The sequence below is a fragment of the Gekko japonicus genome, unplaced genomic scaffold (assembly GCF_001447785.1).
Source record: "Gekko japonicus isolate JY-2015 unplaced genomic scaffold, Gekko_japonicus_V1.1 scaffold2547, whole genome shotgun sequence".
Classification (NCBI taxonomy): Eukaryota; Metazoa; Chordata; class Lepidosauria; order Squamata; family Gekkonidae; genus Gekko; species Gekko japonicus.
In genome coordinates, this window is record NW_015168731.1 from 98,417 (window position 1) to 112,400 (window position 13,984).

General features: G+C 50.9%; 1 protein-coding gene across 1 annotated transcript in view; it reads left to right on the plus strand.

Moving 5' to 3' along the window:
* The window catches only part of PKD1 (polycystic kidney disease 1 (autosomal dominant)), a gene marked incomplete at its 5' end in the record, with an annotated part of 100,363 nt that overhangs the window by 84,928 nt on the left and 1,451 nt on the right, over positions 1–13,984 (plus strand). The window contains 7 exons of the mRNA XM_015415598.1: positions 2,297–2,424; positions 2,851–3,046; positions 5,257–5,382; positions 5,582–5,756; positions 7,182–7,469; positions 9,612–9,746; positions 11,379–11,693. Of these exons, the coding sequence (XP_015271084.1) occupies positions 2,297–2,424; positions 2,851–3,046; positions 5,257–5,382; positions 5,582–5,756; positions 7,182–7,469; positions 9,612–9,746; positions 11,379–11,693 (1,363 nt within the window). The remainder of the gene's footprint in view (positions 1–2,296; positions 2,425–2,850; positions 3,047–5,256; positions 5,383–5,581; positions 5,757–7,181; positions 7,470–9,611; positions 9,747–11,378; positions 11,694–13,984) is intronic.

A 13,984-nucleotide genomic window follows, 5' to 3' on the forward strand; every position in this document is an offset into this window, starting at 1 on the left:
TTTTCTGCTGGTGGGTGTCGCCTATTATGCTAATGAGTTCCTCCTGGGCGTGTCACCCTGCCGTCGCAATTCAGAGATCTAGCCCGGTAATGGCTTTTGTTTGGCTCAATGGCTTTTCTTTCTGCACTGAGAACTTCAGCCCCACCAGAAAAAAAAATTGCCCCACAAGCCACAAAATCCCGGCTACGGGCCTGGTTTAGTCATTTTTGCTTTCAGGGAAGAGTTCAGGCTTGATTTGATCTAGAACCCACCAATTTGTCTTTTTGGTAGTCCACGGTATCAGCAACACTCCAGCACCACATTTCAGGTGAATCGACTTTCACCCCTGCCCACTTCCTTCATTGCCCAACTTTCACACCCATACATAGTAACGGGGAACACTGTGGCATATATGATCTTGATCTTGGTCGCCAGCAAGACATCCTGACACTTAAAGGGGAGCGGTGGCACAGGGGATTTATCCTCTGGTTAATACATCTGAGCTGAACTGCACTGAGCAAGGGAGTTGGAGTAGGTGACCTCTAGGTTACCTTCTAACTCTGTCTCCTTTGAAAGCTTTTCTGCCTAGGAGTTAGCTTTCTTGACTCTAGAAGTCCTCACCCCCACCTGCCAGCTTGTTAGCAGAGTGGTTGCTTCGGCTGGCAGAAGTGATTAACTTGCAGCAGCTGAGAACTGTCATCTCAAGTGGTTGACAGCTCGCAATTCAGAGATCTAGCCCGGTAATGGCTTTCGTTTGGCTCAATGGCTTTTCTTTCTGCACTGAGAACTTCAGCCCCACCAGAAAAAAAAATTGCCCCACAAGCCACAAAATCCCGGCTACGTCCCTCATAACCTGTGGCTCTAAGCTGTAGCTTAGTTTCTGCATAGGCCTTCTATTTACCTTGCCTGGCTGGGTAATGACCTGCCCCCAGCCCCCATTTCTCATCCCCAAGGAATTGAGGAGTGGGGGGAAAACTGACTTCCATTAAGTGATGCTCTAGGAATTTCCCACAATCTCTCTGGTAAAGGGGAGGGGCTGTGGCACAGTGGAAGAGCCTCTGCTTCATGCGCAGAAGGTCCCAGGTTCAATCGCCAGCACCTCTAGTCTACTCTAGAGGAGCGGTGGCACAGGGGATTTATCCTCTGGTTAAAACATCTGAGCTGAACAGAACTACTGTCAGTTCTAGCCCTGTGCTGGTGTGAGCCACCAGCCTTGTCCCCAGCTCGCCGTCCATCCAGCGGTTCGAAAGCTTCGGCGAGTAGATAAAATGGGTACCACTCCTTAGAGAGGGTGGGCACACTAAACCCCCCCGGTGGGGGAGGTGTTAGCCGGCGAACGGAATGTCCAGCGCGTAAGACCGAAAAGCCTAGAAAGAACTCTTCGGCATTAAGGAAGCCTGTAATGGGCCGTCCGGCCAGGCGGTGGCAGTGCTGCGCTACAACTTGAAGCAGTCCGGAGAAAGCTGACGACATCAAGCCACGCCGAGGGGAAAATGCCACTGGAACACGTCTGACCTTGCAGCTGAACAAAACTCCCCGTCGGCTGCGAACGTGTGTGTTTTAAAGATTATGTGTTGTCCTCCCTTACCCCTTGAATCATTGTTAGTCCCGTGTGTAATGGAGTAACTGTAAATCGCTCAGAGCCAGCCAGCTCTGCAGGATTGAGCGATGAATACATTGAAAGATTTTATTTATTTATTTAACAATCTTTTCCAGCTCCTTCGTGGCTGCCCCCAGCCTAATTGGGTCAAGTCCACCTTCTCTAGATCTCTTAGAGCGTGGTTTTCTGTCCCTGTATCTCGAGGACTGTTCCCCCTGATTGCTGACTGTGAGCCTAGGGGGGTTTCTTATTTCCGCACAGCACCTGGCTCCTTTGGACCCAAACAAGGGCAATGGCTGGTGGTAAACACCCTGCCTGGCATGCTGGAATACCCCAGGTTCAAATCACAGGCATGTCTGAGTCAAGGGTCAGAAGAGCCCTGCTGAATTAGGCTGAAGGCCCATCTCGAACAGCACCCTGTTTTCAGATGAAAGAAGGGAGCCCGTGTCTGGGGTGTGAAGGGAGCAGCCCCCAGCAGTTGAGACCAGTGGCCGAAGCCGGGTCTGTGGACCACGGGTTTGATGCAGGCAGCCCAGAGTGCAGAAATCCTCCCTAGTCCCAGTCAATTCGCTGGATGTGGAAGTCCCAACCAGTCAGCGATCCCAGCTCCCCAACACCAAGGAGTCTTCAGATGCAGGATCCGTGGCGTCGCACACTCACCCTTCTCCTCCTCTTCCTTCCCCTCTCCCCTTGTCTCTCCCGGCCGCACCCACATAGACCTGACGAGTTCTGGGTTTGGATGTCACAGGGGCTGTTGCCGTACCTGTACAACAACCAGTCCGGCTCGGGGAGCCGCAGCGCCACCTTGGGAACCCCACGGCTGCGGCAAATCCGCCTGCAGGAAGGTAGGAGAGAGTGGGCTTGGATATTTTCATCTCCTGGTTGTGCCCACCATTGTGCCCACCCTTTTCCGAAAGTTGCTTTGCAGGACACCATCGGTAGTTTAATAAGTGGGGGGGGGGATTCCTGTCTCGGAAGGGCACAATGTCGCATATAGCTTGGCTAGCTTGTTCGAGTCGTCTAGAGCTAATCATCCTGCTCACACCTTTTGTCCACTGTGTGTGGGGCTGGTCTTTTTGGTCCCGGCTGATGGGTGGAGGTCCTTGCCTTCTACAGGACTGTGGGCCCTCAGGGCAGGGGTCTCATACATCTCTCGGTTCTGGGAAGATCTTCTCAGATGCTCCCACTCCTTTGGTGCCACAGAAGAGTGGGAAGGTTTTGGAGAGGCGATAACAGCCATGCAGGGAATAGCGACATCGTGTTCCCAGCAGGTAAGACGGGGCCGACTCTTTCCCCAGGAGAGTGCCCGGGTCCTGTCGGCAACATCCTGAGTGCGATGGACGCAGCTGGGGAGAAATGCATCTTCGGCGCCCACATTTTTGACACCAGCAGTTACGCCGTCGGCTGGGAAAGCATCCCTGACAACCTCACGCAGCTCTGGGTCTATTCACCTCCTGAACATGCCGGGTAAGGAAGCCTCCGAATGACTGTACCCGCCACTGTCACCCTGCCGTCGGGAACGTTGCTCCCAACACGTTCCGTGCCAGCCCAGATTGCCAGCTGGCTCCCTCGGGGACGGACCACCAGTGTTCCCTCTAAGCGGAGTTAATGTGAGCTAGCTTAGTTTTTTAGCCTCCAGCTCACCCATTTTTGTCCTAGCTCAGGAAGGAGGGCTCCAGAGCGAACCAATAATACACTCTTAAACATAGTTATGTATGCTAATATAATTACTTTATACTTGATATAGTATTTAAGTATACAATATATTCACAAGGTATCCAACCTAATCATACAGTATCATAATAGTTATACAATAACATACAATAATACAACAATATATCAATTGCTGCCAACAGCCAAAAGATACTTGTAGAATTTCAAAACATGTACTATTAACAGTCAAAAGAATGTAGGGCTTATCAAAAGAATGTAGAGCTTGACAAAGCCGCCAAATCGCTCGCTCACAACTCGAATGCCAGTAGCTCACTAAGTAGAATTTTTGCTCACAAGACTCCACGGCTTAGAGGGAGCATTGCTGACCACTGTGGCGTGCAGTATGCAGTTCCTGGGGTCAATCTTTGTACTCCCCGACTCGTTTGCTGGCATTCCCTTCCAAGCCAGTTTGGTGTAGTGGTTAGGAGCGCGGACTCTAATCTGGGAGAACCGGGTTTAATTCCCCGCTCCCACATGCAGCTGCTGGTGTGAGTTTGGGTCAGTCACAAGTTCTCTCAGCCGTTCTCTCACATGCAGTCCTTGAGAGCTCTCTCAGCCCCACCTACCTCACAGGGTGTCTGTTGTGGGGAGGGAAGGGAAAGGAGATTGTAAACCGCTCTGAGACTGAGTGAAAAGCGGGGTATAAATCCAAGCTCCTCCTCCTTGTCTTCTTCATCGTCTTCTTCCTTCTTTGTCTTCTTCTTTCTGGAATATTTGCATTCAAAGGTGGAAGGCACGCACATTGATGCAGTCACGAGGTGTGATAAGGACTAGTTGGGCACAAGGATTACTCAGGGGTTCTCTCGGGCACTCCAGACTCATTGAGGCGGCAGGCGGCATCGTTTTGGGAGGCAGTGCCTGGGACAAAACCCCCACAAACCCTCCTGGTTAGAGCAAGGAACATGCTGAGCACCGGGAAGCCACAGAACTAGGAGGGCTTCACAAGGATATGATTGAGCATCCCGCTGTACACAACCAGAAACAGACTATTGGGTCAATGTTGGATAGCCCCTTGTGGAAGAGGAAACACATACAGAAAAGAATAGAAAGCGCCGCCTGCATCTCCTCCAGTTCTGGAATTGTTAATAAAGATTTCTAAACGGAGGGGGGGAAGGCAGGTAGAACAAAACTCCAGGTAAAACCGTCCCAGATTTGGTTGATGAACTGGAGCAGAGGATATGGGCCCACCAACCCATAGCGCTTCTCCCCTTTCCGGTTCTGTTTCAGGGTCTGGTTTTGGGGCTACCTGTCCTTCTACGACAGCAGCAACCAGATTTGGTTGATGAACTGGAGCAGAGGATATGGGTCCACCTAGAGATGTAAAATTTCCGGAAATTTTGGGGGGGTTTTGGGAAAAAATGGAAATTTTTGGAAAAATTGAAAAAATGCTACATTAGCATTTCTTTTGTCTTTTCTAGATTGAAAGTCATTCTGTTATTTTAGGAACATAAAATATGACTATGGACATTTTTACTTGGCATGAAATTATCACAACTAGCATATTGAAAATATAGTATATCCAAACAATTATTGCAAACAGAATACCCACCCACATGCAAAAACAAAACTGAATTTTTTATTTTCTTCTGACAATTGCACCTCCTAAAGGAAGAAATGCATCTTGTTCTTGCATTGGAGAGTTCACTTTGTAACCTAGGACTTGCTTGTCCTCAGTGCACAGAAATTAGATCAATCTGATACCATATATATATATTAGAAATGATTTGGAAAATATTTGAACACCTTGTCTTAAAATATTTTATTCATCATGTTAAAATAAAATGTTCCATAATCATTTTCTTTTCTTTTCTTTTTTCAATTTTTCCAATATTTCGGGGAAAAACAAAAAAGGCTTCAGGAAAAAAATGAATTTTTGCGTTTTTTTTCCGGGCCTTCACATCTCTAGGTCCACCAACCCATAGTCTGACCCTGTGGCGCTTCTTCCCTTTCCGGTTCTGTTTCAGGGTCTGGTTTTGGGGCTACCTGTCCTTCTACGACGGCAGCGGGTATGTACAAGAGTTGGGGACCACTCTGGAGGAGAGCACAACCAGGCTGGACTTCCTCCGGCAGAACAACTGGATCAGTAACATGTACGTAAAGTGGGTGTGTCTGTGCCTGTCTAGGGGAGGCGAGTGAAGAGGGCGAGCCCCATGGTGGGACCAGGCAGACAGTTGGCCGTCACTAGTAGACCCTCATCCATCCTTTTGCGTGTTGTTCCAAACCGTGTCTTTCCTTCTTTCCTTCTTTCCTTCCGCACTTCCTGACCCCCTTCCCTTTCACCCTGGGCAGGACTCGAGCAGTCTTCATAGAACTGACCCAGTACAACCCAGGCCTGGACCTCTCGGCTGTCGTCACCTTCAGGTTGGAGTTTCCTGGGGCGGGGCAGGTGCTGCCAGCGGTCACCATCGGGTGCATCCCGTTTCTTCCACTCAACGGAGGAGTCACACTGCAGCTTCTCTTGATGGTCAGTGCTGGCCGGAGGCTCTTTTCCCTCTCAGGTCTTTGGGGCTGGGAAGCGGTGAACTCCCTGAGCTTGCAATTGAGGGACAAGTGCATTGTCGGATCTGAGGGCTGTTGGGTCAAACCCCGTTGCCTCCAGGTTGCAAGTCTCGCCTGTTCGGGAAACCCCGCGGGCTGTGTTTTCGGAGGGTAGCCACGCGCATCAGATACCGGTAGGAACGGAGATCCCCAGAGGTCTTGTATCCCAGCCTGGTTTGGTGTAGTGGTTAGCAGCGCGGACTCCAATCTGGGAGAACCGGGTTTGATTCCCCACTCCTCTACATGCAGCTTCTGGCATGACCTTGGGTCAGTCACAAGTTCCCTCAGAGCTGTTTTCTCAGGAGCAGTCCTCGAAAGAGCTCTCTCAGCCCCACCTACCTCACGGGGTGTCTGCTGTGGGGAGGGGAAGGGGAAGGAGATTGTAAGCCGCTCTCAGACTCCTTCGGGTAGTGAAGGGCGGGGTATAAAGCAGAAGAAGAAGAAGAAGAAGAAGAGGAAGAAGAAGAAGAAGAAGAAGAAGAAGAAGAGATTGGATTTATACCCCGCCCTTCACTTGGAGTCTCAGAGCGGCTTACAAACTCCTCTCCCTCCCCCTCCCCACAACAGACACCCTGTGAGGTGGGTGGGGCTGAGAGAGCTCTGACACAAACTGCCCTTTTTCAAGGACAGCTGTGCCAAAGCTTGTGATTGACCCGAGGTCACATCAGCAGGTGCAAGTGGAGGAGTGGGGAATCAAACCCGGTTCTCCCAGATTAGAGTCCGCACACTTAACCACGACACCAAAGTGGCTCTCTAAATCCAATCTCTTCTTCTTCAAGTTGTCTCATTGACCCCATGTTTCATCTGCCTTTCCTCCAAGGAGCTCAGAACAGTGGCCTTCATCTCCTCCAGTTTGGCCCCTGAGAGGCAGATGAGGCTGAGAAACAGAACGAGAATGACTCGTGCTGGCTGTAGTCCGGGACCGGTGGGTGGGGTCAGACGCCATCTTCCAGGACGTCCCAGATTGCCACAGAGGTCCGGGGAGGGTCTGTGGCTCAAAGGGGCCCATCGTCTGTCTGGCCTGCAGACGGCCCCAAGTTCCATCCCCGGCATCTTCAGAGGACGGTGAACGACCTCAGTCTGAGAGAGCTTGGAGGGGCGCTGCCAGTCTGAGTAGACGATCATGACTCTGACGGACCAATGGTCGGATTCAGCGCAAGGCATCTTCTCGTTCACGTTCAAGCCCTCGCACGCTCGTATAAGGCGCTGAGGGAGGGAAGGACTCCGGTTCAAACATTCCTCCCCAAAGGGAAAGCGCTCGGGTGCTTAAGACCCCATTCTGCGATGAGCAGGAAGGGCTTGGCCCCCAGGCCCTCGCTTGGGGCTCACCCCAGTTGCCTCTTGCCTCCAGGTCATCCTGATGATCGTGGTTGTCTACTTCGTGGTGACCGAGTCGCTCTCCATCAAGAAGGCGGGCAGGGCTTACTTTGGGCTGGCTAGCAGCTACAGCCAATGGCTGCTCATCCTCCTCGCCACCTGCACGGTGGGGGTGTACGTCAGCCAGGCCACCCTGGCCGGGAGGCAGTGGGCAGCCTACCTGAAGAACCGGCACGGCTTCACCAGTTTCTACCAGGTGGCTTCGCTCAACACCGCCTTCCACTGCTTGGCTGCCGTCCTGCTCTTCCTGCTGCCCGTCAAGGTAACGTCGTGCGGACGGACACAAGCACAAGCCTGTATGGCCAGGGTCCAGCCTACCTGAGGGACCGCCTTTCCCCACGTTCCCCCAAGAGCACTACAGTCGGGGCCCCAAAATTTACTGGTCATCCCGGGTCCCAAGGACTTCAGATTAGCTGTGACCAGGGCTTTTTCGGTGGCGGCTCCTACCTGGTGGAACGAGCTCCCGGGGAAGATCCGGGCCCTGCGGGACCTTATGCAGTTCCGCAGGGCCTGCGAGACGGAGCTCTTCCGCCAGGCCTTTGAGTAGGAGCTGCCGCCCCACTATACCATCACCGTCATGGTATCTTAAAGGATGCCCTGATGAAGAACCTGGATTATATAAAGAAGATCTGATTGGGTATAAATATCATGGGAGTGCCACCTGGGACTGTGTTGATTGATTCCATCTCGGATTATGACATGTAATTGACTGAGCACCGTTGTTGTATTTAAGTGCTGGGTGTTTTAATTATGTTTTAGATGTTTTATTTATGGCACGGCTAATTACCTTGCCCTTGTGAGCCGCCCTGAGCCCACCGGGGAGGGCGGGATACAAATATGAAAAAATAAATAAATAAAAATAAAATAAAGAAAAATCCTTCAGGCGAGGGACTCAATGTTCCCTCTAAGCTGTGGAGTCTTCTGAGCAAAAATTCTGCTTTGTGAGCTGCTGGCATTAACGTTGTGACTGAGCGATTGGGCCGCTGCATCAATTAGTTTGCGCCGGAGCCCGTCCTTCCTGAGCGAACACAAAAAATGTGTGAGCCGGAGGCTAAGAAACGGTGAGCTCGCTCACGCCGACTCAGCTTAGAGGGAACACTGGCAAGGGTGATCTATCACAACTTTGCAGCTCCGAGCCGTCACATTCCAGGAATGGCGAGCTAAACTGCTGCCCCTCCAGAAACACAGACCCAAACTAAGATATCCTTGAAATGAATTCTGAAGTGAAAGGCAGTCTGCCCCATGAACTATCAAACAGCTGTAGGGCATGGGCGGGGGGGGGGCAAGCTTGAGGCAGCCAATTAGCAGGGCCACTGTTTTCCCCCAGAGCCGGATACTAATTGGACAGCCGCTGGAATTGAGCATGAGGAGAGTCCTGGCTCTCTCTTCCTTCACCACATGAGGAGTCACTTTTTACGGGTCTATATGAGAGGGTGGAACCTGGGTTCAGTATAAGAACGTAAGAGATGCCAATGTTGGATCAGGCCAATGGCCCATTCAGTCCAACACTCTGTGTCACACAGGGGCCAAAACCCAGGGGCCATCAGGAGGTCCAGCAGTGGGGCCAGAACCCCTCCAGTTGTTGCCACCCAGAGCATCACTGCCCCAGACAGAGTGTTCCATCTAGACCTTGTGGCTAATAGTCACTGAGGGACCTCTGCTCCATATGCTTATCCCCTCTCGAAACTGTCTGTGCTTGTAGCCGCCGCTGCTTCCTGTGGCAGTGAATTCCACGTGTGAATTACTCTGGGTGAAGATGGGCTTCCTTCGATCTGTTCTAAGCCTGCGGCTCTTTAATCTATATATCTAATAGCGAAGATGCCCCCTGTGTGCGGATACCTAAATCCGCGCATCGGGGGCACCTGGGGGGGAGGGAGACTTTTGTGCACACTTGGTAGGGTCTCCAGGTGTGCACAAAAATCTTAAAACCTGAAAAAAATATCGGGGGGATACTTAAATCCCCCCAAAAGTAACAGAGCGCCCCCTGCGCCTGCGCAGGGAACGCTCTGCGAACTCCCTCGCCACCGCTGCGGCTTGGGGTGGGGGAGAAGAGAGCAGCGAGGCATTTTGCCTGCACAAAAAGCCTCGCTTTAGAGGCAGCAGGGGGGGGGGGGGGGAAGGGAAGGGGGCAAGGCGGGTCCCGCCCCCTTGTTTCATTGAATGCCCACAAGTTCTCGTATGGTGAGAAAGGCGGAAGAGGACTTCTTTCTCTGCCTTCTCTGTCCCATGCCTAATTTTGCCAGCCACTCTGATGTCACCTCTCAGTCATAATTTCTCCCAGCTAAAGAGCCCTAACCTCTCTAACCTGTCTTCATGGGGAAGGTGTCCCATCCCTTCAAGTATTTTAGCATCCCTTTTCTGCACCTTTCCCAAGGCTGTCATCTGTCCCCTTTGTCCTGAGCAGGCATCCCAGCAGCTGCGCTTCATCCGGCAGTGGTCCGCTTTTGGGAGAACTCTGCAGCGGTCTGCAAAGGAGCTGTTTGCCACGGGGCTGGCCTTTGGGATCATCACTCTTGCCTGCGCGCAACTCGGCTTCCTGGTAAATCAGGATTCTCAACAGCGGGAGTGGGGGGTTGGATGGGCTGTCGCAGAGATTTTATGTATGTATGTTTAGTAATGCCAGCCACATGACCACGGAAACGTCTTCGGACAGCGCTGGCTCTTCGGCTTTGAAACGGAGATGAGCACCGCAACCCTAGAGTCGGACTCGACTGGCTTTCGAGCAAGGGAAACCTTTACCTATGTGGAGAGAACCATACCTGTTACCATGAGGCTGTCCTCCCATACTACCCACTTGGGGCAGCAAAATGACTTGAGACAGCCCTGCCTTATAGCTAAACAGAAGGAAGTAAACATGGCTTGCCTCCCTCTGTTTTCCCCTTCCCTCTGCCGCCCCACCAGCCACAGCCGGGACACTCACCTGGAGCTTCCTTCTAGAGCTCGTATTTCTTCCCCCCAATGGGACTTACTCCTAGTTTTGCAATAAAACAAAACAAAACTCGGGGATGGGGAATCAAAATATAATTATGTGACCTTACCCCATTCAGGTGTTAAAAATTATACTCCTATGAAATCTGAAAATCAGCAGAGGTTCTATCTAAGCCAGCTACAGATATAAAAAGTCACGGTGTACAGAATTTTCAGGAAGTACCCCCTGTTCCATCAAATATTGTATCGTTGGAAACCAAGTTGCTACAAAAGTAGATCAACAACGATCCAAATCTGAATGTGTTAAAACTGTCTGAAATTATTACCCATGCTGAATTGCTCCCAAATCTTCTCATGCAAATTCGATATTGAAGGGGGAACAGGATCTTTCCATTTAGTTGGCGATTGTTAATAGGGCCGAAGCTAATAAAAGCGGTTCCCTTGTGGCTCTTCTAACATTCAAATCAGGCCAATAATTTAAAAGTACTGATTCTGGAGTAAAAGGTATCTCAGACCCAGTTATGTTTTTAATTCTATTGATACTTTCCAACCAAGAACCATTTATATGACAACAATCCCACCAGAGATGTCGGAATGAGTCTACCTGCCCATCGGGCTGTCTCAGAGATGACTTGGAGGGCTTTTTTTCAGGATGGTCTTCTTCTCTGCCTCTTGCTGGACATAAACAATGAGTGGGTACCTCAGGAGAGTATAGGGGAGCAGGGGGAACTGTCTGCCTCCCAGCAGCCCCTGCTTGTGTTGGCAATCCACAGGCAGGCAGGGAGTAAGGTTTAAGAGAAAGAGGCCCAGGAGAAATGGGGACTGAAGAGAGAGATGCATTGTTGGGAGGAAGGAAAGTAAAAGGGTTGAGAGATAGCAGTTAAGAGTGTTGGACTAGGATCTGGGAGACCCAGTTTTGAATCCCTGCTTGTGCTGTGGAAGCCCGCTGGGTGACCCTGGGCCAGTCACACTCTCCGCGTCCTCTACCTCTCGGGGTTGTTGTGAGGATAAAAATGGAGGATAGGAGAATGAGGGAAGCCTCCTTGGGTCTCTGCTGGGAAGGCAGGGTACAAATGAAGTAAATAAATACATCTTTAAAAATTATCCACGCCACTTTGGGTGGGGGAGCCGGCTACTTTGAACCAGACTTTGAACTACCGTCTCTCATCCTGCGCGTTTTCCTGCCCCACTCCTTCCATCCTGGTTAAAGTCTGCTTGCCCGTGTCTCTTTCCTCCGGCACAGCTCTTCTCCTCCCGCTCGGAGGCCTTCTGCACCTTCTCCGGCTCCCTCCGACTGCTTTTCACGGCACTCCGCAGCAGTGTCAGCCTGCGCTTCTGCCTTCCTGAGCCGGTCGGGCTCTCCCACCTTTTCTGCGCCAGCTACATCGCTCTGGAGCTGTGGGTGGTTCTACGGCTGTTCGCAGCAGTCCTCATCCATCACTACCGGGAGACGCGCTTCGAGATGTACCGGCCAGCCTTTGAGTCCCAGGACTACGAAATGGTCGAGCTCTTTGTTCGGAGGCTCAAGATGTGGATGGGGCTCAGCAAAGCCAAGGAGGTGAGTGTAAGCGACATGCTGTGGGACATGGTGAGAATAGTAGGGGGATTGTCCCTAGGGGAACTGTCACACAGTCATCCTCTCCAGCCACCCCACTCTCTGCAAGGATGTAGCTTGAAAAGCAGATTGGCAGGGGGGCCAGGAATGCTTCCTATCAGCTGCATCTGATTCGCCCTCATTACCTAGACTCAGCCAGTCTGGTGACACTGATCCACGCCCTCTGTAACCTCACGGCTGGACTACTGCAATGCATTCTGTGTGGGGTTGCCCTTGAAGACAACCTGGAAACTACAACCGGTCCAGAATGCAGCAGTCCGACTGCAGTCAGGGGCTAGCAGCCAGGAACATAGGTCACCCATTTTGAAACAGCTTCATTGGCTGCTAGTCTGTTTCTCGGTTCAACTCAAGGTGCTGTTTATGACCTTTAAAGCCCTTCAGGGCTGTTTTTGGGCAGGAACGCACAGAAACGGAGTTCCGGCTGGCTCCTGAGTCGGCCACGCCCAGCAGGAACTCATTAGCATAATAGGCCACACCCAACAGCAGAAACTCATTAGGATTGGCTACATTAGGGGTGTGTGGCCTAACATGCAAAGGAGTTTCTGCTACAAAAAAACCTCTGGGTTTTGACAACAAGGTAAACAGAATAAGAAGCAAAAGGTGGGTGTGGCTGGATTTCCACACTTCTGGTAACATGGGGGTGTGGCCTAATATGCTAATTGCTGTGCTGTCAAGGTGTGACTTAATATGCTAATGAATGTCTGCTGTTGGGTGTGGCCTATAATGCTAATGAGTTCCTGCTGGGCTTTTTCTACAAAAAAAGCCCTGAAGCCCTTCATGACCTGGGACTCACATCTTTGAAGGACCGTATCCTTCCACGTATCGCTGTACACTAACTATGGTTTTCAGCGAGCCGTCAATCAGTTTAGGGTGGCCTGTTGGGCATAGACCAGAGCCCGGGGCCTTTTCCCCGTCGTTGCTTTGGGGAATGGGCTCCCTGAAGAGGTGAGGGGTTCCTCCTTGGAGAACTTCAGGAGGTGCTGCAAGGCCTGCCTATTTGCTGGGACCTTTGCAGGAGTCTTGAATTGGCAGGCATCTTTTAAAGAGGAGTGTGAAGAGAGATTTGGAGTTTTGCTATTTTATGTTTGGTTTTAACTGAAAACATCTCTGACTATTATTGTAAGCCAATTTGGTGTAGTGGTTAAGAGCGCAGACTGTAATCCGGGAGAACTGGGTTTGATTCCCCACTCCTCCACATGCAGCTGCTGGTGTGACCTTGGGTCAGTCACAAGTTCTGTCAGAGCTGTTCTCTCAAGGGCAGTCCTCAAGAGAGCTCTCTCAGCCCCACCCACCTCACAGGGTGTCTGTTGTGGGAAGGGGAAGGGAAATGGATTGTACGACGTTCTGAGACACCTTCGGGTAGTGAAGAGCGGAGTATAAATCCAGTCTCTTATTTTCGTCTTCTGAGTTGCCTGAACCACGAGGAAAGGAGGGATACAGATGTTTAAATAAATAAATAAATAAATAAAAATAATTAGTGCCTCTGGTCTGTTTTTTTAAAAAGCCCTGAAACTTAAAATCCACCAGAATATGAACGCCACGCAACCCTGCAGAAAGGGGTTTTCCCAAAATGTCAGATAACAGTGGGAAATGACAGTTAAAAATCCCTTCTGTGGCCTTTCCAAATCTCACTTAATTCTGTGCAGGGCTCTTTTGTAGAAAAAGCCCAGCAGGAACTCATTAGCATAATAGACCACATCCAACATCAGAAACTCATTAGCATATTAGGCCACACCCCTGACAACACAGGTCATTAGCCCACTAGGCCACACCCCCATGTTACCAGAAGTGTGGTCATCCAACCACACCCTCTTTTTGCTTCTTATTCTGTTTATCTTGTTTGTTGTCGAAAACCAGGGCTTTTTTTGTAGCAGGAACTCCTTTGCATGTTAGGCCACACACCCCTAATGTAGCCAATCCTAATGGGTTTCTGCTGTTGGGTGTGGTCTATTATGCTAATGAGTTCCTGCTGGGCGTGGCCAATTCGGGAGCCAGCCGGAACTCCGTTCCTGTGCGTTCCTGCCCAAAAATAGCCCTGATTCTGTGTAATCTTAACAGGACCTGTAACACTCAAATTAATAAGCTGCTGTTGCCCCTGAGTAATGGCAAATGGTGGGCACAGAAGTCGGAATGCAGGAAGAAATTTCTTGCTGTAGACATGAAGCCGGTAGCCTCAGGAACAGACTGGTGTGCCCTCTTGTGCTCATATGTAGAACGAGACAAGCATAGGATCC